At 46.5% G+C, this 22,662-nt stretch overlaps 1 protein-coding gene across 2 annotated transcripts in view; it reads right to left on the bottom strand.

The window, feature by feature from the left end:
- Positions 1-14,556: 14,556 nt before the first annotated feature.
- LOC121443250 (isoleucine--tRNA ligase, cytoplasmic) overlaps positions 14,557-22,662 on the bottom strand; it is a 56,625-nt gene continuing 48,519 nt past the window's right edge. Inside the window, exons 28-34 of one of the 2 annotated variants that reach the window (XM_041644935.1) lie at positions 21,994-22,089; positions 20,956-21,132; positions 19,526-19,631; positions 19,028-19,153; positions 17,508-17,651; positions 16,401-16,553; positions 14,557-15,086 (exon numbers count right to left, since the gene is read on the bottom strand). In XM_041644935.1, the coding sequence (XP_041500869.1) occupies positions 15,004-15,086; positions 16,401-16,553; positions 17,508-17,651; positions 19,028-19,153; positions 19,526-19,631; positions 20,956-21,132; positions 21,994-22,089 (885 nt within the window). In that variant the 3' untranslated portion in view covers positions 14,557-15,003. The remainder of the gene's footprint in view (positions 15,087-16,400; positions 16,554-17,507; positions 17,652-19,027; positions 19,154-19,525; positions 19,632-20,955; positions 21,133-21,993; positions 22,090-22,662) is intronic. The other variant, XM_041644936.1, reaches the window with a different exon arrangement.

Here is a 22,662-nt window from a genome sequence, read left to right as displayed (position 1 = left end):
CAAGCTGAGCCAGATGATGGGGTCTGTGCCCTCGGTGATGCCCTTAAAGAAGTCAGAAGCATGTGACATGCCCGACCCCATCAAAAAGGGCCCCGGTTTAAGTGACAATGACTTTCCTTGCACATCAAGCAGCAGCCCTGGGGAAGGCCTGGAACCCAGAAAGCCTGCACTGAGGACAGATCAACAGTCCTATGTGAACACTGTCCAGGACCTTTCCTTCCTCGACCCAAAGACTCAGATGAAGCTGGAATCAAACATCACGCAGCTTCCTATGAAACAAAGAAGGAGACCATATCTACAGACTCTTGAGTCAGGGGATCTCACCACGCCAGGGATTCCAGCCTCATCCCTTCCCCAGCCTGTGTATCCCTCCTCACCCACCTCTGTTTCTAAGGCTGAATACTATTCCAAGGCTGCCATGGTCTTAGAAAAATTGCATCACCGAGATCCAGGAGGGACAAGGGTAGAAACTGTGTCAACTGCCAGGCTGCAGAGTCCTCTGCTTGCACACTCACCTTCACAGGTTCAGGTGATACAGAGAGCCCCTCCACCAGCTGCCAGCCATGGGCCGTCCAAGGCCCATCTAGATATAGGGAAGAGCTACCTAAGCACTAAGACCAGGGCTTTCTGCTTCCAGACAAGAACCCAGCAGAGCAGGACTGTCCGAGGGATTGGAAGAAGCAGCGTGCAACCAAGGACCAGCCCAAGAATTTACAAACCTGCAGCATGGATGAAGTTTGAGAACATGGCCTCAGGACATCCCTGCTGGAGTGGGACAATGCTGGACCCTCAAGAAAGGATCCCACCTTCAGTGGTCAAACAAATCAATAGGTCGAAGGAGAAAGAAGGGACTCCTCCTGTATGGAAAGAGAGTCTGGAATCCATGGAGTTTCCCAGTAGCCAAGTCATCAATATCTATCTCAGGGACTTTGAGTCTACAGAGGCCAATAGAAGTCCAGGCCATTTCCAAACACCCACTCCAAGGCACTCAGGAGACTCAGCTCTAAATGCACAAGTATATAGTGAGACTGACTTCAGATCAAGCAAGCAACCACAGTCCTGGTCCGTGGACCATTGTTCAGACAGCTCCAGTTCAGTGAGCTTGCCTTCAGAGCACCTGTTTCCCATCTTCAAGTATAGAACCAAAAAACCCAAGACTTCCCAGAGCCTGGGTCATGTCTTTGTGAGGAGGGATCACAGCCAGGAGACCCAGGACTTCAGATTTCCCAAGGATAAAATTCAAGCAACGAATCACAAGGTGTTTCATCCCAATGAAGAGAGGGGAGAATTTTTGAGATCCAGAGCCAAAAGCCAGGGGGAAAGGCTTGGGGAAGGGCAGTCATCCCAAGCCGAGGGCCTTAATCCCTCTACCCAGATCAAGGACACAGCCAAAACGGAGTGTCAGCCCTCCCTTGATATGCCAGGAAAGGGACAGGCTCTGCCAGAAAGTTATCTGAAGAATATCATAAGGATTATTCTACAATATCTCGACCTCAGCACAAAAGACAAGGGGCAGAAGGATTCTCTGAAGAAAGAAAGCTCCCCGCCATCATCTACGATGACCCAGGAGGAGTCAGACATAAAAGAAAAGCTCATCTACAGCTTGGCAACTGAAGTGCAATCTCTCATGAACATTGTCGTACAGCTCCTGGTGAACTGGCTGGGCCTTAAGGTAGGGCACCCATCAGAGGCACAATGGTGTAAAGCGGAACCACTGATACCCCAGCTGAGAGACTCTTTTTTTCATTTTCCTGAGGGCATCTACAAACCAAAGAACAGCAGACCAGAGAAAATGAGCTCTGGTCCCCACACCAGCCCCATGGCTCAGAGCCACACATTCAGGAACAAGGTGATCGGGGACAAACATGAGTCAGGTATTGCTACCCGGGAAACCTGTGTTCCACATCAGAACAGCGTGAAGAGAGGAATGGGCTGTGAACAACCGCGCAGTCCCAGTGGAAACATGTATAGGGGAATTGGAGATGGACCGCCATCAGGCATTGCTACTGAAACTGCCTGTGATCCAGGTCAGAATAGAATGGACTGTGGTTCCCATACCATCTCCCAGGAGCACAGCCATCCATTTACATACAGAGAAACTGGAGAGTAAAGGCTGTCAGGCATTGCTGCCCTGGGAGCTGGTCACCCCAAGGAGCAGGTGCCTCAGGCTGCCTTGGCCTTTGCTCACCAGTAAATCTTCCAAAAGCTATCTCATCTCCTGGCCATTGTTTCCCCCATGCTTTCCTGGTAATAAACGTTTTGGTTTTTTCTTGCAAAGAAAATCTTCCTGGTGAAGCTCATCCTCTGTTGCTCATGGTTCCTTCCCAGATAGGAGCTGCTTGCTAGTTCATGCTCCTGTCTTTCTTCTTTCTTCCCTCCCCACCCCACTCCCAATTGAAAATAAATTCTTCTCTCATACATTAGTACATTACGTCCTGTTACAGTTTCCCCTCCCTCTATTTCTTCCATAAGCCCCACCTGCCCAAGGACAAGGTAACTTCCTGGAATGCTGGGAGTTGTAGTTCCTGGGAAATACAAATCACGTGTTTTCACTCCCCTCAACAAGTTTGTTTGACCCAACTACCCCATAGGTGGGAGGTATATAGGCAGGAAATATGTCTATACTTGCCCCTGATTAGACCTGATGGGAAATGCAATAATTTCTGGGGTTTGCCCTTTTAAGCCCCTGCAAAATGTGAATCATTTTGCTGGGATCCCAGACTGAACTCTTCCAGCATCCATCCTGGTCAGTATTTAATTAAAGCTTGCTTCACGTTTAGCTGAAAACTGTGGGACTGGTTTTTCTCTTGAGAATCTGGGGATTAACACTCCCCACCTTCCCTCCCATCTGGATCTCTTCAGAAAAGATCTGTTCTATTCTAAGATATAACAACCAAACATGACAAAATAAGATATAAAACAAAACCCATCACCTCTAAGCTGGACAAGGCAACACAACAGAAGGAAAAGAGCCCCAAGAGCAGGCACAAGAACAGAGACCCACTTGTTCACACACTCAGGAGTCCCATAAAAACACTAAGCAGAAAGCTGTAACACAGAGGACCTAATGCAGACCCATGTGGGCTCTGTGTTGGCTGCTTCAGTCTGTGAGTTTATAATGAGCCTTGCTCAGTTATCAGAGGGCCTTGTTCTCCTAGTGTCCTCTCTGACTCTTAAGCGCTTTACACCTCCTCTTCTGCGGGGTTCCCTATGCTCTGAGGGGGAGGGATTTGGTAGAGACATCCCATTTAGAGCTGTATGTTCCAAGGGTTTTCTCTCTGTTTCAGAAAATATCAGGATATCATCCAGTTGGCTATTGCTGACATAAACCAATCTACTAAATTATCTTTAATAACATTTGATAACTTCTGTTCCTCTACAGAGGCCTGACTAAAACAGCCAAATAAAAAATTGCATGTATCAAAGATAAAATGGCATACTGTAAAAATTCTCAAATTTCAGTAGAAGCTCCATTAATCTATGACTCTTCCTTCACACGTGTCTGAAAAAAACTTACTATGTGTATAACACAGAGGTCTAAGATCAAAGTGAACATGTAAATGCTAAAAAGACAAGCATCTCTGAAAAAGATCTCAAAGTGAACATTTAAGAGAATTCTCAGGCACTAAAAATTAACTTACCCAGTAAACAGCAATGAGACAGCAGAGAATACCAACGTCTTGAAGGCCTATTCACATAGGCCTCTAATACATGTAAAATATCGATGCTTGAATGTTCTCCACAAAAACATCTGGCCATATATATCATAAACGTGAATACATACACACACACGCCCATGTGTGTCAGTGAATGTTACACTATCCTACAGGGAAGGGAAGGGAAAGGAAGGAGAAAGACTTGCTTTTTCCATAACCTAACAATACCAGCATGACCAATATAAACCTACTAACCTGATGTCATTGAACACAGAACTTGGAAGAAATGTCGCTATCTGCTACCAAAGCCAGATCCTGTACACCTACGTTATTTCACATAAGAATGGCACACAATCCACCTGCTCCCTTTGTAAGGGGCTCCAAACGCCAAGCACAGGACATGTTTCCAGAGCATGCATACCTCCTAGTACATGAACACATACATGTGATCGTTACCTCTAGCCTCAGTACACAGACTCCTGTCACTACCATTTACAGTTAAAACCCGTAGTTACCCTGAGTACTCAGATGCCCCTGCTACAGGTATATATAAAAAAGCCACAGATGTCTCTTACAAACATGTATAACATGTTTCATATGTGCACACAACAGAAACAGTAGACACAAACTGCAAAACCACTAAGTGTCTGCTAATTTTCTCATGTACTACCCTGAAACAAATCCATATGAAGTCTCAGTCCTGAAATAACTATGTTCCACAGTTCCTGGATGTACAACTGACACAGCGTCGCCACTTCTAAATACAAAGAAGCTCCCACTTCTACCAGAAAACACAGTCATAAGCCCCAAGAACTCAAATACATACAGATGCAGACCTCTACTGAGTGAATATTCACGGACAAGTGCAAACACCGGGGCCACATATTCAAACAAAACTTCAAGGGTTCGAGGCCAGCCTGGTCTACAAAGCCAGTTTCCAGGATAGCCAGAGCTGAACCCTGTCTCAAAAAAAAAAAAAAAACCCTGAAAATAAAATTAATTAATTAAATAAATAAATAAATACATACATACATAAATAAAAAGTTTCTCTTTGTCACAGCTGACCCAAGCTGGTGGGAGCTCACCAACTACGGACTGACAGCTGGGGATCCTGCATGGGACCGAACTATGTGGTTTGTACATATGAATGTGAGTGGCAGTTATGTGGCTTGACCTGTGTGGGGAGGGTGGGGCTAGCAATGGAACCAGGACTTATCCTGGGTGCATGAAATGACTTTTTGAAGCCCGTGTCCTATGGTGGGATACCCTGCTCAACCTTGATATGGGGTATGTGGGGGAGCTTGGTCCTGTTTCAACTTGGTATACCAGATTTTGTCGACTCCCCAAGGGAGGCCTTACCTTCTCTGAGGAGTGGATAAGAGGTTGGATGGAGGGAAGTGAGGGGTCGGGGGAGGGAGGGGTAACTAGGGCTTGTATGTAAAATTAAATATTTTTTAAACCAAAATGTCTCTGTATCATTATTAGAGATCTGGCAATATAAAGAAACACCTGTTGCATATCACCATAAATAATAGGACAGAAAATGACTCTTTGAGAATGTTCCCAGCACAGATAATTTTATGACTGAAACTAACCTTACTAAAGAGACCAGAGACAGTTTCACTAATTCAGTCCCTTAAGCTTGATTATGAAACACTGCACTGGGTTTGTGAGCCATACTCAATTCACACAGAACACATCAGTCACCTGATACCTCAAAACTGACAATTATTAAAAACCAACCTATCAGTCAACTCTGAAAAACGTGTCTTACTTAGGGTTTTCTAGCTGTGAGGAGACACCATGACACTGGCAGCGCTTATAAAACATTTCACTGGAGCTGGTTTACAGTTCAGAGGTTTAGTTCATTATCTCCACGGTGGGAAGCAGCACACAGCCAGAACCTGTGGTGCTGGAGAGGAAACTGAGAGTTCTGCACCCCGATCAGCAGGCAGCAGGAAGAGAGGGATACCGGGCAAGGCTTGAGCATTTAAAACCCCAAAGCCCACTCTCAGGGGACACACTTCCTCCAAGAAGGCCCCTCCTACTCAAAGAAGACCACACACACCTCCTAATCCCTACCAAGCAGAGCCTATGGGGCCCGTTTTCATTCAAACTGTCACAACGTGGAACAGGCTCTACATCCTGCAGCATCACTTCAACCATGGTCTAAGTTTTAATATAAAAATTAATACACACACTGTTCTAGATTCATTTCTGTTGCTGTGATAAAATTCCCCAACAACAACAACAACAAAATTACAACAGAGAAGGGTTTGTTTCAGTTTACAATTCCAGGTTACAGTCAGTCACTGCTGGGAAGTTGCTGCAGGAACCTCAAACAGCTATTCACATCTTGTCCATATTCAGGAGCAGAGAGGAGCCCCTTACATGCCCAGTTCCTGACTGCCTAGAGAATGGTGCTCTCCAAAGTGGACTGAACCTCAACTGACTTCAGATAGCGCCCCACAGAGCAGACCAATGCCTTTCCAGATGATTGTAGACTATGTCAAGTAAACATCTGTCTCATTAGTTTTTCTTTCACCTTAATACATGGCAGTATGTATACTATTTAATACATACAAAAGGTGGGAGGTTTTGATGTATGGCTTATTGCCAGTAAACAGTTCATCCATGTACTTATATACACAGATGTACCTTGGTGACGTGAAAGATTCTGGGTTGAAAGGGGGACATAAATGGACAAAGTTTAAGCATCCCTGCTCTTGATCAAATGTAGAAGCCTGCTGCTATGTGTGTCTCACAAATGCCTGACGACCCTGCTGTCAACCCCCAGGCCCTAGGGTGGAGGTGGGCATGGGTACTGGGCTCCCAAGCTCCCCGAGGTCAAAATGTGCTACTAAGAAAATGCCCCATGAAGCCAACACATCTCTGCCCACTCAGCCACGGGCCATGAGCTATATCCTGTGTCCAGTGGAGCCTGGTAGAGGTATGGCAATGTATACAGGGCAGCAGTAGTAGGGCATCCACAGGGTATCCTGATACTTATCTCACACACATGCATACCCATACACACACACACACACACACACACACACACACACACGCACGCACTTCACATGTGTCAGGTCCAGCTACACACCCATCCATCCCAAATAAAGGATCTGCTGAGTATCGGGCCATGGGAGACACCAAACATACTTGGCTTCATTAAAGTAGAAACAAGAGCCACGCTTTGTTGTCGCCAATGGACACAGACTCTCCTACTCTTGTCCCATGAGCAAGCTGCTCAGAAAACAAGACCTGAATTGAAACACTGAAGCTGCTATGGGAAGAGAAAGGGCAAGCACTTCATACGTGGGCATAGGCAAGAACTGTCTGAATGTACACCAATGGCACAGAAAAGAGCCCCACAAACTGACAAATAAGAATACACAAAATTAAAAGGCTCTGTGCAGCAAAAGCTGCTGTCATTAGAAGGAACAGATAGCCCAGAGCATGGGAGAACAGTGCTTGTCACACTTGGGAGGGTGGTGCCCTTAAGATATAAAACACACTAAGAATTGCAAATATTAAACATCCAAAACCAGCTTGTCAAAATGTGGACTAATGCATTGAACGGTTTTCAAAAGGAAACACAGAGAGGTGAATACATATTTTGCAAAGATTTCAACATCGTTAGCCTTCAGGAAATTCAAGTTAAGGCCACTTTGACATTCTGTCTCATCTAAACCATAATGGCTGACATCAAGACAATGAAAACGAAACTTCTGGCAAAGATGTAGGGAAAGAACTCTCAGCAACTGATATAAGGCTTGTAAACTACAACAGCATGGTGGAAACCAGGATAGCGGTTCCTAAAAAACAGAACTGTCATAGTCCCAGGTCTATCATTCCTGAGCACGGACTCAAAGGAGGCTGTCCATATCCTGCCAAGAAGATGCCCACGCATCCATGATGAATGTGGCACTACTTACTACAGCGGGACAATTAGCAAAAAATGCAATAGTGAATTATATTAAAATTTGATAATTAAAAAATAACCTATAAAGAAAAGAAGCAAACACTAAACATTCAAATTTTCATGATGTTTCACGATACTTATTCACATGCATTCTTATGATTGAGCCCAGACTTCAGTTTTCCTCAATATTCTATTGCTGAAGAAAAACTAAAATTATATTTTGTTGTAAATTGAGAAACCTAAATAAATGAGTTGAAGCAAGATATGACTGCATAAAGAACAGATGAGGATCTTCAGACAGAAGACATCCTGAAAGCAACAATCCTTAAGATACAACTCAAGTTCCACAGAGAAGCCCAATCTGTCAAAAACTATGAACCTGATGGATTAAAGAAGGCATCTTCCAGGAGACAGAGAAATTCTGGGCATGAGGGGGCAAGAAACAAAACGTGGAGGAAGGTCTGTCTCAGACTGTTCCAGCAGGAGGACTTGGAAGGAGGGAGCAGGGAAACCAGGAGGCAGGAGGGTCTGCTGGGCTTGAGGCTGGGGAGGGGCTGTGGCTCCCTCCCTCCTGCCAGGAGCCCTTTGTGATGAGGAGGCCACAGCTGTGTGATGAGATGGCCTGACAAGCCTCCTGCTGGACTCCCAGGACTCAGTGGCTTGAGGACAGCAGGGCAAATTAGAAGATGGAGAATTCTCTCTTTCAGCTGAGCAGCATTAGTGACTACTGGATGAGCCTCAGCTCCATTGTCATGGCCAAGGACATGATCTTTGGTGTTATGTGTGGAGCAGGGCTCTTCTTGCTACTGATCCCCTTCCTGAAGAAGTACTCAGCATCACCACCACCTGGGAGCAGAAAGAACCCCCCAAAGGTGAGGAAAGCCTTGGTTGAAACACAATGGAGTGTGTTCAGTCTGTTGCTCACTACTGTTACTTCCCCTTTTCCTAGTCAAGCAGAGAGACAGCTGAGAGGAACTCTCCAGAAACAGCAGCACCTCATCTGCAGGGGCTGGAAAGTAGGGCACAGGGTGGGGGGGGGGGAGGCTTGAGGTGTGTGCCTGAAGCTCTCAGACCAGCTGATTGGTGTGGCTGAGAGGCCACTAAGGAAGACTGGCTCCGTGGGCAGACTGCATTTCTGAGATGGAGGGGACCTTAGGGATAGCACAGGCTCCGAGAAAGAAGTCATCTGTCCTCTGTTCAAGCCCATGTTTTGTGTGTGTTGAGCTGATGTGAAGGGGGTGGTGAGACCAAGGGCCTCAGACCAGAGTTTAAGTCACCTCAGGTCTGAGGAAGTGACCTTACCCAACAGCCCAGAGGCAGCAGCAGAGCTAACCCTTGGGTAGGATCCTATCTGAGGAACACTGACTGAGGACATCCATGTAAGAGTGGCATAGACAGCCCCTTCTTGTGTTTTCCAACAACGCCAAGGGGAAATGTGTTTATGCATAGAACAACTGAGTCAAGGATGGATGAGAGAAAGCTCTCCGGGAATGTGGATTTTGTGTTCTCCACCAGCACAGGAGGCAGGCAGCTTGTCCACCAGAGAGAGGAAGAATGGGCCCAGCTCATTTCTGTCCTTTCTCACTGTCAGGTGGTGAGGAGGGGGCAGAGCAGGACAAGGAAGAAAAATGTCTCTGCAAAAGGTAGGCGTCTGTTTCCCTCTGGAGAGGCAATTCCTTCTGCCCTGTCCTCACTGATGAGACCATGATGAGAGCCACGCTTTTGAGATACAGGATGCAGAGCACTGAGAAGAGGAGGCTTCTGGGAAGGAAATCAGAATCAGGGAAACTCCCCAGGTCCTATGAAAGAAAAAAGCTTGGCCTGGAGTGGGTGCTGCCCATGGGCCGGGGTGAGGGGTGTGGTTCAAGGCAGCTGTGATGCTGTGTCCCTGTAGGCGGGACTCTCAGGTCCGCCTGAGAGCAGGTAGCTGCAATTCCCTCAGGCCCACTCCTCTTTCAGATGACTGATCTGGGTCCTCACAGTGTCATATGGGGAATGGCAGGGGGAGGAGGAACAAGGAAAGTGTAAATGAAGAGATGTGGTCCCTCCATGCCACTTGCTCATTCTCAGTGCTCTCTGTGCTTGGACTCTGGAGGTGGGGCAGTAGAGTCCTAGCATGGGAGGTCTCTAAGAGGGGTGCCGCACTCTCCTGTGAGATCTCGGTCCTCTCCGTCATCCTGTATAACCACTTCCAGGTGGCAGAGATGGCAGAAAGAATGTGGAAGAGACCCAGAACACATCACGACCTGTGGAAATGTAAGAAATCTACCTCTTGTGAATTAATTTATACCAACCAGGATGCAAGTTCAGGTTCTGGGGTTTTTCATACAGGAGATACTATGCAGGGTGGGATTGGAATACAGCCCTGTTGGATGTGACCATAAGGGATTTGGGATGTGGAGGCAGTGGAATGACTATGGGCTACAGTGTCATATTTATACAGACTGATTAGCATCTGATGCTTGGAGCTGATACTTTTGCTTCCTGTTTTCTGCAGCCCCATCAAGGATCCTTTATTGGACTCCATGTCATTCCCACCTTGGACCACTGGTAAGAAACCGGATCAGCTTCCCCTCTCTCAGCTGTTGTCTTACCTCAAGATCTTGGAGAATCTTATACAGCAGAGTTTTAGCCGGGTTTTCTGGGGCATGTCCTCCATGCTCTCTGAGTCAGTGGTGGCTTCTGCCTGGGTCTCCAGGAGCTCTTCCTCTACAGCAACTAGAACTTCATCATTATGTAATACATATGGCCCTTTCCCAACTCTACCCATGGCTCAAGGACTTCCACAGATTTCCCAGACCCAGCCAGTGCCCCATCAACTTGTAACATCCAGTTTGGTAGGTGTGACACAGGTCCAGACACTGGGCAACCTCCCAAGCTCTACACCAAACCAAACACCCTCTTCACCCAAGAGCAGTCTCTATGGAACAACATGCCCTAACACTGGGGTGAAGGCATCGGTGTCCCTCCTGACTGAAAACCAGTCCTGGCAGCAGGGTCTGGAGTTGGAAGACACCATAGACGCTAATGTACAAAATCAGCAAGCAGGCATTAGCTGGCCCACTCACAACTCCCTAGGGGGTACCCTGCCTGCCGAAGCTGTCAGGTCAGCCTCCATCCTTCCTGAGCATTGTCAGTTCCTCCAGCACCATGAGGGGTCACAGAGTGAAGACAAGGTGACTGAGATGAGGGAAAACCAAGGCTCCTACTTCAGGATCCTCTCATCCCTGGAACTGACACAGCTGTGGGTACATTTCCCAGCCAACAGTCCTTGCCAGCCCAAGAACAAGCCTGGACTCCCAAAGCCTGCCCAGCCCTCCATCCTCGACTCCAAAAGCTGCAAGCTGAGCCAGATGATGGGGTCTGTGCCCTCGGCGATGCCCTTAAAGAAGCCAGCAATATGTAACATACATGACCCCATCAAGAAGGGCCCCGGTTTAAGGGCCAATGACTTGCCTTGCACATCAAGCAGCAGCCCTGGGGAAGGCCTGGAACCCAGAAAGCCTGCACTGAGGACAGATCAGCAGTCCTATGTGAACACCGCCCAGGACCTTTCCTTCCTCGACCCAAAGATTCAAATGAAGCTGGAATCAAACATCATGCAGCTTCCTATGAAACGTAGGAGACCGTATCTACAGATTATTGAGCCAGGGAATCTCACCACGCCAGGGATTCCAGCCTCATCCCTTCTTCAGCCTGTGTATCCCTCCTCACCCACCTCTGTTTCTAAGTCAGAGTACTGTCCCAAGGCTGCCATGATCCTGGAGAAATTGCATCACCAAGACCCAGGAGGGACAAGGGTAGAAATTCTATCAGCTGCCAGCCTACAGAGTCTTCTATTTGCACACTCGTCTTCAGAGGTTCCAGTGATGCAAAGAGCCACTCCATCTGCTGCCAGCCATGGACCCTCCAAGGCCCATCCAGCTACAAAGTACAACAACCTAAGCACTCGAGCCCATGCTTACTGCCTGCTGGCAAAGACCCAGCAGAGCAGGACTGTCCGAGGGACTGGAAGAGGCAGCCTACAACCAAGGACCAGCCTAAGAATTGACAGGCATGAACCACGGAAGATGTTTAAGAATGTGACCATAAGACATTCCTGTGTGAGTGGGAAGATGGTTGATCCTGAAGTAAGAGCCCCACCTGTAGTGGCCAAACAGACCAGCAGAATAGCCGAGGTGAAAAAAGAGACACATCCTCCATGGAAAGTGACCCGTGGGTCCAGGAAGATTCCCAATGGCCAAAACATCAATACCAATCCCAGAGAATTTAAATTTGTAGCAGCCAATAGAAACCCAGGCTATTTCCAACCAAGTCCACAGCACTCAAGAGGTCCAGCTCTACAATCACAGATGCTTAATGAGATTGACTTCAAATCAAACAAGCAGCCACAGCCATGGCCTACGGGGCTTCTTCTAGACTGTCAAAGTGCTGTGTGCCCCTTCACAGTCAGCTCGTCTTCAGGGCACTCACTGCCCAGCTTCCAGAATAGATCCAAAAATCCCAAGACTTCTCAGGGCCTAGGTGATCTGTTCCTGAGGAAAGATCACAGCCAGGAGACTCAGAAACTCAGGGTCTCCAAGGATAAGATTCCAGCAAGTAGTCACAAAATATTTCATTCCAGTGAAGAGAGGAAGGATGTTATAAGATCTAGAGCCAAAAGCCAGGGAGAAAAGTTGGGGAGAATGGGGCTCTCCCAAGCCTTGGGCCTCACTCAACTCGAGGATACAGACATCACTGAGCATCGGCCTTCCTTTGATGTCCCAGGAAAGGAGCAGGCTTCTGAAGGAAGCTTTCTGAAGAAAATAGTAAGGAATATTCTGCAATATCTCAATCTCGGCACCAAAGACAAGGAGCAGGGGGGTTCTCTGAAGAATGAAAGCCCCCCACCATCTCCTATACAGACTCAGGAGGTAGCCATAAGTGAGAAGCTCATCTACAATATGGCAGCTGAAGCACAATCTCTCATGGATGTTGTGGTCCAGATCCTGGTGGACAGGCTGGGCCTTGATCTAGAGGACCAATCAAAGATACAGTGGTATAGAGTGGAACCCATGACATCTCAACTGGGTGTCTCTTCCCACTCTTCTGAGGATCTCTATGCCACAAGGAAAAGCCGACCAGTGAGAAGAATGAGTCGTGGTCCCCACACCAGTCCCAAAGGCCACAACCATTCATTCACACACAGGGGAAAAGGAAACAAGCAACAGTGGAGTGATGCCCAGAAAGCCTGTAATCAGCATCAGAACACAGTGAAGAGGGAAATGGGCTTCGACCCACTCCCCATCCTCAAGGGGAAGACCCAACCATTCCCGTACAGAACTGGAGACAAGCAACAGCCAGGCATGGCCATCAAAACAGCCCATGACCCATATCAAATTAAAGTGAAAAGCGAAATGGGCCATCGTCCATCTAGGAGGCGCAAGGGGCACAACCATCCATCCTTACACAGGGAAACCGGAACCAAACAACAGTTGGGTGTTATCCATAGAGCTTGTGGCCCACATCAAAGAACAAAGAAAGGAATGGGTTATGGCCACCGCAACAGCTTCAAGAACAACTATCTGGTCACACACAGGGGAACTGGAGACAAGGAGCAGTCATGTGTTCCTACCCAGGGAGCTGGTCACCCCAAATAGACCTTACCAGCATAGGCCAAGGAGCAGGTGCCTCGGGCCACTTTGGCCTTTGCCCACCAGTAAGTCTCCCAGCAGCCATCTCATCACACAACCATTGGCTCCCCCAGTGCTCTCCTGGTAATAAACATTGGCTTTTTTCCTACAAAGCCAATCTTCTTCCTACTGAAGCTCGTCTTTTGTTGCTAATGGCTCCTTCCCAGATGGGAGCTGCTTCCTAGTTCATGCTCATGCCTTTCAGTACAGTGGTTTCTGTCTTGTGGTGATGGGGTGGGGAAGGTCAGCATCATTCTGCCCCACTACAGTCTCCAGCAGGGATGGGGCATGGAGGGGTGGGGTAGTCTGTCTCCCTTGCTGACTAGAGCAGGAGCCCGACTAGAACTTACGGTGTGTGACCACAGGTATCTACTGGGGGCTGTGTCACACAGGCCTACCCAGTTATTTGTTGTCTTTTTTAAACATTTTGTTTTTATGTGTATGGGTATTTTACCTGTATTTATGTCTGTGTACTGTGCACATATCTGGTACCTATAGAGGTCAGAAGAGGGCATTTGGTCCCTTGAAAATTGTTACAGATAACTAACTATGAGCTGCCATGTGGATGCTGAGAATTGAACCTCGTCCTTCTGGAAGAGCAGGCAGTATTCTTAACCATCGAGCCATCTTTCATTGTTTTTGAAGAAAGGTTTCTGGGGCTGGAGAGATGGTTCTGCCCCTATGGGTCCTGTGCACATGCCCACACTTATGCAGTTAAAAATAACCAACAGAAATTTTTCTCCCCCCGAAAAGCCATGGTTGTCATCAGCCCGGAGGTTCACCGAATAGGCTAGACTGAATGACTGAAAATTAGACACAAGTCTGCCCAAGGAATAAATCACACATCACTTACACCTGTTTTGTCTTTTGAGGCACGGTCTCACTGTGTAGCCCGGGCTGCCCACAAACTCACACCCATCCTCCTACTTCTGCGTCCTTAGTGCTGGGATTAAAGACTTGTGTGCTACTTAATACACCTGGCCATGCTAGGCTTTTAGTGGTGGTTTGGGGATCAAACTCATGTCCTTGCGTTTGCTAGGCAAGTGCTTTACCAGCTGAGCCATCCTCCCAGCCTATTTAGATAGCCACCACCACCTTGGTTTATATTTTCCTGCTTCACTATGTGTCTTGCAATCTTTTGTTATTTTGTTTTCCGGCAGGCCTCTTGATATCTGTGAGTTCAAGGCCAGCCTGGTCTACAGAGAGGGTTCCAGGACAGCCAGGGCTATGCAGAGAAATTCTGTCAGGACATTTCTAGTTTCGTTAAACTATGAGAGAATAAATTACTTCCAATACAGTAAGAGAGTGTTTACTGTTTTGATTTAATCAAACTTAAAATATCTCATCAAATCACCCAGGAAAATCCAGGTAGCAGAAATATATAACATGTCCATTTCTTCACAAGGTCTCAAATCAGTTTCACAAGGCCATAAAATGATATACATATATATGTACTATGCCATCTAAACCACTTCTGCCTTCTGTACTAAAGAACTCAAGTATAGAAATAAGCTTTGTGGCGCTGAGGTAACATTAGGACCCTCCCCCAACATGACTGCATAGGTGTTTAAGGTTATATGTGAACATTATGTAAGGTCTCAGGTCAGTCAATCCTATCTGAACTGTTGGTTCAAAGCAGCATATCAGACATGTGGCCACAGAAAACACCTTCGCTGAGCCCATGTGTGTGTACGTGTAAGGAGATGGGCAGAAGTCAGGGCAGGGTTGACTGAGGCTACACGGATCACCATTAGCCATCTGCAGTTGTTGGCAGGACAGACACGTACACAGTCTTCATGTTCAGAGTCTTCATTGGGATATCTTCTGTAATTTCTAGAAGAGAAATTCCCGAAAAGTCAATACTCTGTTGGGCGAACACCTAAAAACATTGTCAATAGTCTATCCCTGGTCCCATCCTAAGCCTCTGTCCTGGCATTTCCCGACAGGGGTATCTTTGTTGCAGACAGGGAGCTCTGATTACGTATTAGCTTTCAGCAAGATGACTCAGGGCAGGTGGCCACATGAGGAGAACTTAGCTGTCAAGTGTGTGAGCTGGTTGGTTAACTTGTGAGACAAAGACCAACCACGCAGGCCATGGATTGTCTACATATTAAACCGCAACAACACTCTGGACACCAAGTTCCACCAAGCTTCCCTGGGTGGTTACACTGCCTAGTCAAACGACTAAGGACTGGAGGAGGTAACACTGGCTATTCCTCCACGAGGAAAGCATCACTTGTTGTCCTATCCCCCTTCGCCCTTTGCATCTCTTCCTCTGGTTAGCACTTGTAAGTATAGTATTTTTCAGTTAGTCTGTGAAGTATTTTTGCAATTACGGAATCTGAGAGTGGTTTGAGGAAATGCCTGAGGCTGTGTTGGTATCAGCAGTGGTGGTGGCACAGGTTGCCCTCCATCATACAGATAATAATGGACACAATTTTAAAATTGTGCTCAAAACCTATAAACTTAAGAATACCACAGTCGGACTGCAGAACATCACAGACAAAGAGAAATCCTGAAAGAAGCGAGACTCTGAAAGAATATCTTGCAAGGGTAAGAAAGACAAACCAGCTGAAAAATCCTGAACACAGCTTCAAGGACAGAGGGACATTCTGATAAGAGCAAGATGCTGGGCAGCAGAGAGATGTCTGTGAGAAGCCTTGAGAAAGACAATGGAGATCTCCATGTGTTTGCGGCCCAGGGAGGAGATGCACGCAGCATGCTTGAAAAAGAGAGGGGACAAGACTGACGAACGTCAGCTGAAAGTTCCCATCAGACTCAATTCCTAAAGAAAGCAGTTTTAAATTTAAGGTCAGGAAATACGGTAGTTTACCTAGAAGTATGCCCTCTTAGGGTACTGCCAGAGAGATGAACTGTTTTTATCATCTCTACCCTTAACTGAAATAACATGGGACTGGGGATTTAACTCAAGTCTCACACATGCTAAGAGAGTGTTCTGCCACTCCGCTACTCCTCACTTAAACTATTATTATCTTTAATTATATTATGGCTAATTTCTAGTTGATTTTCCAAATTAAACAAAACAAGACAAATATACAAAACATTTTCACAGACGAAACACGAGCAGTTACTGGCACCAAAGTCTCCTTTCGAAGGAGAAAAGCCTTGCAGTCACAGCTGCCTCACCCTGCGTTTGAGTCTCATTCAGAAACAGCTTCAGCCTCCTGCTTCGCAGTCCAAACACTTTGGCTGCCTCATACACAAGCCCTTGGTGGCTGAGTCCATTCTGTCCAAGTGGGTTTTCAAGCAGGAGAGTGCCCACAGTTCCTGTCAAACACTCTGGAGAAGAAGGAAGAAAGCCGGTCAGTTCTGGAAAACTAGTGTTCCAACAGTGGTGGCCACTGAAGACAGCACCAATCGGCAATGCAGAGGGCTCCCAAGTGGGTACAGGAGCTTAAGCTGGAGGCATAGGCTACGAAGCAATCTATAAAGTTCAGAGAGGCGAGCCACCGGGGAACTGATTTTCAGTGCACAGTCAGGTGAAGAGACGAGGATTCCAGAAAAGAACAAAAAAGAGCACATTGAGATCCTGAAATGTTAGGGGAAAAGCAGCAGCGAGGCCCGTGTCCAAGTCCTCAGGACAGATTTCTAGAAAACAAACATAAGATCACACTGTGAACTAGTCATTGGTGGCACATGCCTTTAATCCCAGCACTCGGGAGGTAGAGGCAGGTGGATCTCTGTTAGTTCAAGGCCAGCCTGGTCTACAAGATTTAGTTCCAGGACAGGCACCAAAGCTATGCAGAGAGACCCTGTCTAAAAAAAACCGAAAAAACAAAACAAAACCCAAAAACAAACAAACAAACAAAAAATCACATTGCAAAATCAATAGTTCAGGCATGGAGACAACCGAGTTCCACGTAGATATAATTTTACCTAAGATGATCGTTTTGTTTCCTGACTGTCAGAAGAATGACGGTCTTTCTACATAAATGTACTGCAAAAAATCAAATCAACAAAACCAAAACAACTGTATTCCCTGGAGAAGCATGGGAATTAATACTCTGTTTATTGATACAGAGAGGTAGGGTCTCACTACGTAGTGCAAGCTGGCCTTGAACTTGTAGTCTTTCTCCCTCAGTCTAAGTGCTGGGATTACAGGTGGGTGTGCAAAACATGCTTGGCTGCTGTCCGTGTGCTCAAGTTGACTGGAAGATTACGCCTAAATCAGAGATCTGAACCTGGAAAGGAGCCTTAGTGTCCCGCACTCAGCTTGTTGATGCACACACATACCTTGTGGCTCCGCATTTAGGAGCTGCAGGTTGATATACTGACACAGAAGCGTGCTAGGGCTGTTGGTGGCAGAGGGGGCTGCTCCTGCAGTCACACACAGTGTCCTTCCACTCAGACTCAGCAGGTCAGTCTGGTTCTGTATTTCTAAAAATAACAACCGTTCTGGAGTCACTCACCTTCTCCTAAGCCACTAGCATTCACTTCTAACTCCACTATCACCCATCCGCATACAGAGATGGCTTTCCATCATTTGTTCACCAAATAAAGCTCTTCTCCTGCAAAGCCAGGTGTTAATGATAACCAAACAGCAGGAAATGGTTTTTTGTTTTGTTTTGTTTTTAGTGGTTGAGATGGGACCCAGGGCCTTCTGCATGCTTGACACTCACTCTACCACTAAGCCCTATACCTCCAGCACTGCAAATACAACCTTACAAATAGGTTGTTTGAGTGCTGCAAAACTAGGAGCAAAACATTTGCCATTTAGCTTTCGTGCATGTGCGGGGGTGGGGGTGGGATGTTGCTGGGGACCAAGCCCATGACCTTGTGCTTGCTAGTAAATGTTGTACCACTGAACTAAAAATTCACAAACCCCCTAACTTAAAATTCAACATAAATTGTTTTCTTCCCGTCAATATTTTCCTTATATTACAGCTACTCTTAAATTTTTCATTCTACGAGAATCTCAAAATTTACCAAGAAAAACTATATTTGAAAATGATAGTTATAGTTAGCAAACAAGTTCTAATTTGTTTCAGAAACTGCTGTGTATGTGTGGTGTATGTGCTTGTGTAAAGATGTGAGTTGGTGTGTGTGCATGTGTGCAGGCTGACATTAGGTGTCTCCCTTGATTGGTGTGTGTGCATGTGTGCAGGCTGACATTAGGTGTCTCCCTTGATTGGTGTGTGTGCATGGGTGCAGGCTGACATTAGGTGTCTCCCTTGATTGCTTTCCACTTCATTGATTGTTAAAATCCCAAGCACCTTCCTTTACCCACTGAGCCACCTCATTGGCCTCTCCCTTATTCTCTGAGACAGGGAGATCATTGGTTGGATTAAGCTGAGAACCCGGGATCCTACTGGCTCACATGTGGGATCTCAGGCGCGCTGCTGAAACATCTTTTTAGATGGGTGCTGGGGACTGGAACCCAGCTCATCACAGGGCTTTACTCCATGAGCCACCTCCCTGACCCGAGTTGTAATTAACAGTGGATTCCAGGTCTGGATTTAGTAAGGCCCAGGAAGCGTCTGACAAGCTCACAACTCAGCAGGGAGGGTGAGTCCTGATCTGTCTCCTGGCTAACAGGGACAAGGGAGAATGAGGGCCTTGGCTTCCTGTATGTCCAAAGTTTCAGCCATACCATAGAGTGGGGCACAGTAGAGACATGGCAGCAGACACTGCTGAAGAACCTCTACTGCCTCAGAGTGAGGAAAACACAATGGCTCAGCCACAAACTGACACCAAAGGAAGACCTTGGCCAGGCCCCTCGAGCCAGCGACAGTAGCCTCTTGCTTTCCACATACCCGTTTCTCCGTGGAAGACTGACAGCTCCGCATTCTTAACACCAAATATGCTGGTAACAACACACTTCAGCTTTACAAGGTTCAATTTATTGTCACCTTTCGGATTCTCCAAAAGCAGTACTCCACCTAGAAAGTCACAAAAGCAAGGTCTCATTTAGTGCAGTAAAACTTAAAGAAAATGTTAAATTTGGAAGAAAATCTATGCAAAGGGGGGTTTGAGCCTTTTTACAAGTAGGTCCATTATCTATTATCTAAAGACTCATCCGGGTGACAAAATGAAAAAGCCATCTCATTTTACCAGTTCTCTTATGGCTGCCTTAAAGATTTCTATAGAATTAACTAAAAAATGGAAACAATGGTGGAGACACTTGTAACCCTAACGCTCAGGACGGGAGGTGAGAGGAGGGTGAGCCCGAGACTGAGCCACATGGTAAGACCCTGTCTCAAGAGTATGTAAGTCACTAAGTCAGACACGGCACAGGGTTCGTCTGCACCTACCTTGCTCAGTGCCATTCGCACAGATGTTAAGGTTTACGTAAGCACAAGCAGGACCGGGCACACAGGATCCTCTGGTGAGCGTGAGCTCCAGTTCCGACCCTTTCAACTGAGCAGAGAACACATGATGAGGGACAGCATGGCTGTGCTGGGCCCCACAGGAAGGAACACACGGGGCCACTGGTTCATAAGAAAAAAGCTCTTCAGAGGCAAGAGCTGCAGTTATAACTCAATCACCTTGCCTGTTTCCTAACTACAGAACAATATATGCTCATTTTGAAAAGTCCAGTAAGTTAGCAATATGTAAAACAGAATGGAATAATAATATATCTGTGTCACATGAAAAGATAATGACACTTCAGCCCCTCCTTATCTATCCTCCTTGTAGAACTAAGGAAAAAAACAATCAAATAAATGGCCTATTTCTGTATTATAGGCCAATATTTTTTCAAGTCTTGATGCCCAATTTTCATAATAACATCTACAAGTACTGTGTGTAAAGAGGCCATGACGCAAAAGAGAGTAGGGGGGCATAAGGGAGGGCCTGGAAGGGGGAGAGCGAAGGGAGACATAATGTCATTATATTAATCTCAAAAACAAAATGTTTTTAAAAATGTATTACTTGCTGGGTGGTGGTGGAGCACACCTTTAATCCAAGGACTCAAGAGGCAGAGGCAGGCAGATCTCTGTGAGTTTGAGGCCAGCCTGGTCTACAAAGTGAGTTCCAGGACAGCTCCAAAGTTACACAGAAAAATCCTGTCTCAAAAAAACCAAAAATAAACAAACAAAAAATTGTACTGACTGTAACAGGAAATGCTATAAAAAAAGCAACACACTATCAACAAGTTAAATTACTTTCAAGTCAACTGTCACGTCTTTTTATTTAATGAGAATTATCAGAACCCAGTGTCCACTGTTGTAGTTTAGACACAATGGGTCAGCACGGCCACTTTTCTGGCAGCCTTTCCTATGAGAACCGCATGAGGCCGCTCCGGCTGTCCTCCTTTCCCTCCTCCCAGACCCTCCCCAGGACTTCCAGAGCGGTACTTTAGCCCTGCAGTCTACAGCCATCTCCACTGCAGGCACAGGATCTGGAACCACCTGGGCACACTAAGGACATCCTGATTGGGCTTATGTGGGAGGACTCAGCACAAAAGGTACGACACAAGGGTGGGAAGGGACTTGAGCCTGGGCAGCCGCAGCTCTCTACTTCCTGACTATGGATACACCGCTAACAGCTGCCTCATTCTGTCCCGGCCCTTCCCCACCGGGATGGACGTCTATCTGATCTAGAAGTAAATTCTGTCAGAATATTTTATCACCAAAACAGAAAAAGTAAGACAGCGGACTAGAATTTATTGGGACTTAATTATATAAATGTAAATCAAAACCCAATGTGAAACACTAGTATTTCCACACAACGCAGAACTCACCTGTGTTTGTTCCTGAATAAGGACATTATCCGATGAAGGAACTGGATATGGTTTCAAGGGAGCTTTGATAGTGGCAAATATGAAGTCGGTGTGGCTTTCAATGACGTTATTCAAGTATCTTCCTTCAGATTTTGCATTATAATAAACTGTTATTTCGTCAGTTGGAACCAGATTGCACTAAAATAGCATAGAAAAAAACTTCAAAGAGAAGCAGATTTTGTTCACGAAACTAAAGGTATTGCATGAGAACAAGCATATGCTGAACTGTCCCAGGTCATTCACTCGTCCAGGTGATATGTAAGACCAGCACCTGCTGTTCTGTGCTCTTTTACCTGCTTTTCTTGTGTTTTTTCCCAGTACAATCAGACCCTCATGAGTGTCTAGATAAAAGACGGTGAACCTACTCGCAAAGCTCTGAACCAAGACAGGATGCAAAGACGCTGGAGCACCCTTGTCAGACTCAACCACAGCTCCATGAGGCTTGGCTTAGGGAGGAGCCATCCTGATCAGCACTGTCTCCATGATTAAGAGCTTTCTGATTCTCAGACCTAATAGGAGCTTGGTGATGCCTTCTCCTCCAGGTAGAGTGCTGTGTGTACCTTCCTCACCTCTTAACAAGGAAAGGTCACCCCGTTCTGTACAAAGCCAGTCACCTCTCCTCAGCTTGCAGCCTTCCCATACTGATGTCTATATGCCTTGGACACTCACTGTCATCTTTGGTTACCTTCTGAAGCAGCCAGAGAGCAGTCTTTCAGAAAGATAATTCTATGGTTGCCCAAGAAAACTGAAGAAGGATGGATGGGCTAAAAAAGCCCTTGGGCAGAGAAAATGAGTGGTACCCAGCCAGGGAGTGGGCAGGGAAGGAGGGAGGGGACTGACTTTCCCACAGAGTACAATCAGAAGGGACTATGGATTAAAGAAGCATTACCATCAATTGATAACTATGGCTTACACTGTCTGCCTTGTCTGCCCGCCCTTAACATCTAAAACAAACCCAGCATAAAACCAAAACTACAGCTTCTTCCTAAAGAGACTGACCTTCTTGCGAAGCTTCTGGATACGATTGATGACCTCCCGAGCCATGCCTTCATCCACCATTGACTGGTCAGGTGTGACATCTAAGAGAACTAAAGCCTATATATAGAAGGAAAAGAGTGCACGACAATGAATAAAATAATTTCCTTCAAACTTGGTGAATAGAGCTAGGGTTGGCAGGCAGGACAATGTCCTGGAGTTTGATCGCTGGAACTAACATGGTGGGAGGAGAGAACTGATTCCTGCAGGTTGTCCTCTGACCCCCACACACATCCTGTGGCACCTGCACTCATACACCCAAGACTAAGAAATAAACGCTTAAAAAAGTGAGAGTAAATTCTGGGGCTGGAGAGATGGCTCGGCACTTGATGAGGAATCAGATTCAGTTTCCAGCACCCACACCGAGGGTCACAACTTTCCCATAACTCTGGCCAGGGCCTGGCAATGGTATGGACTCTGGCCACGTTGGTGCCAAACTGTTGCGATATGAAAAATTTCCACACTAGCCCAGACTAGAATAGAATAAAGGTTCATTTACTAGGGGTTAAACTCAAAGGAAGAGTAGCAATCCAGTCCTCTGCATGTGAGGCGACCTGGAACCAAATCCAGCAGCCAAGGGGCCCGTGCACGCTTTTTGTCTGCATATATAGTGCATGAGACCACACTCAAATT

Source organism: Microtus oregoni, unplaced genomic scaffold (assembly GCF_018167655.1).
Source record: "Microtus oregoni isolate MIOR12 unplaced genomic scaffold, Mior012 000103F_ref0000194, whole genome shotgun sequence".
Classification (NCBI taxonomy): Eukaryota; Metazoa; Chordata; class Mammalia; order Rodentia; family Cricetidae; genus Microtus; species Microtus oregoni.
Note: the sequence above shows the minus strand (reverse complement) of the source record. Positions and strands in the feature narration are given on the sequence as shown.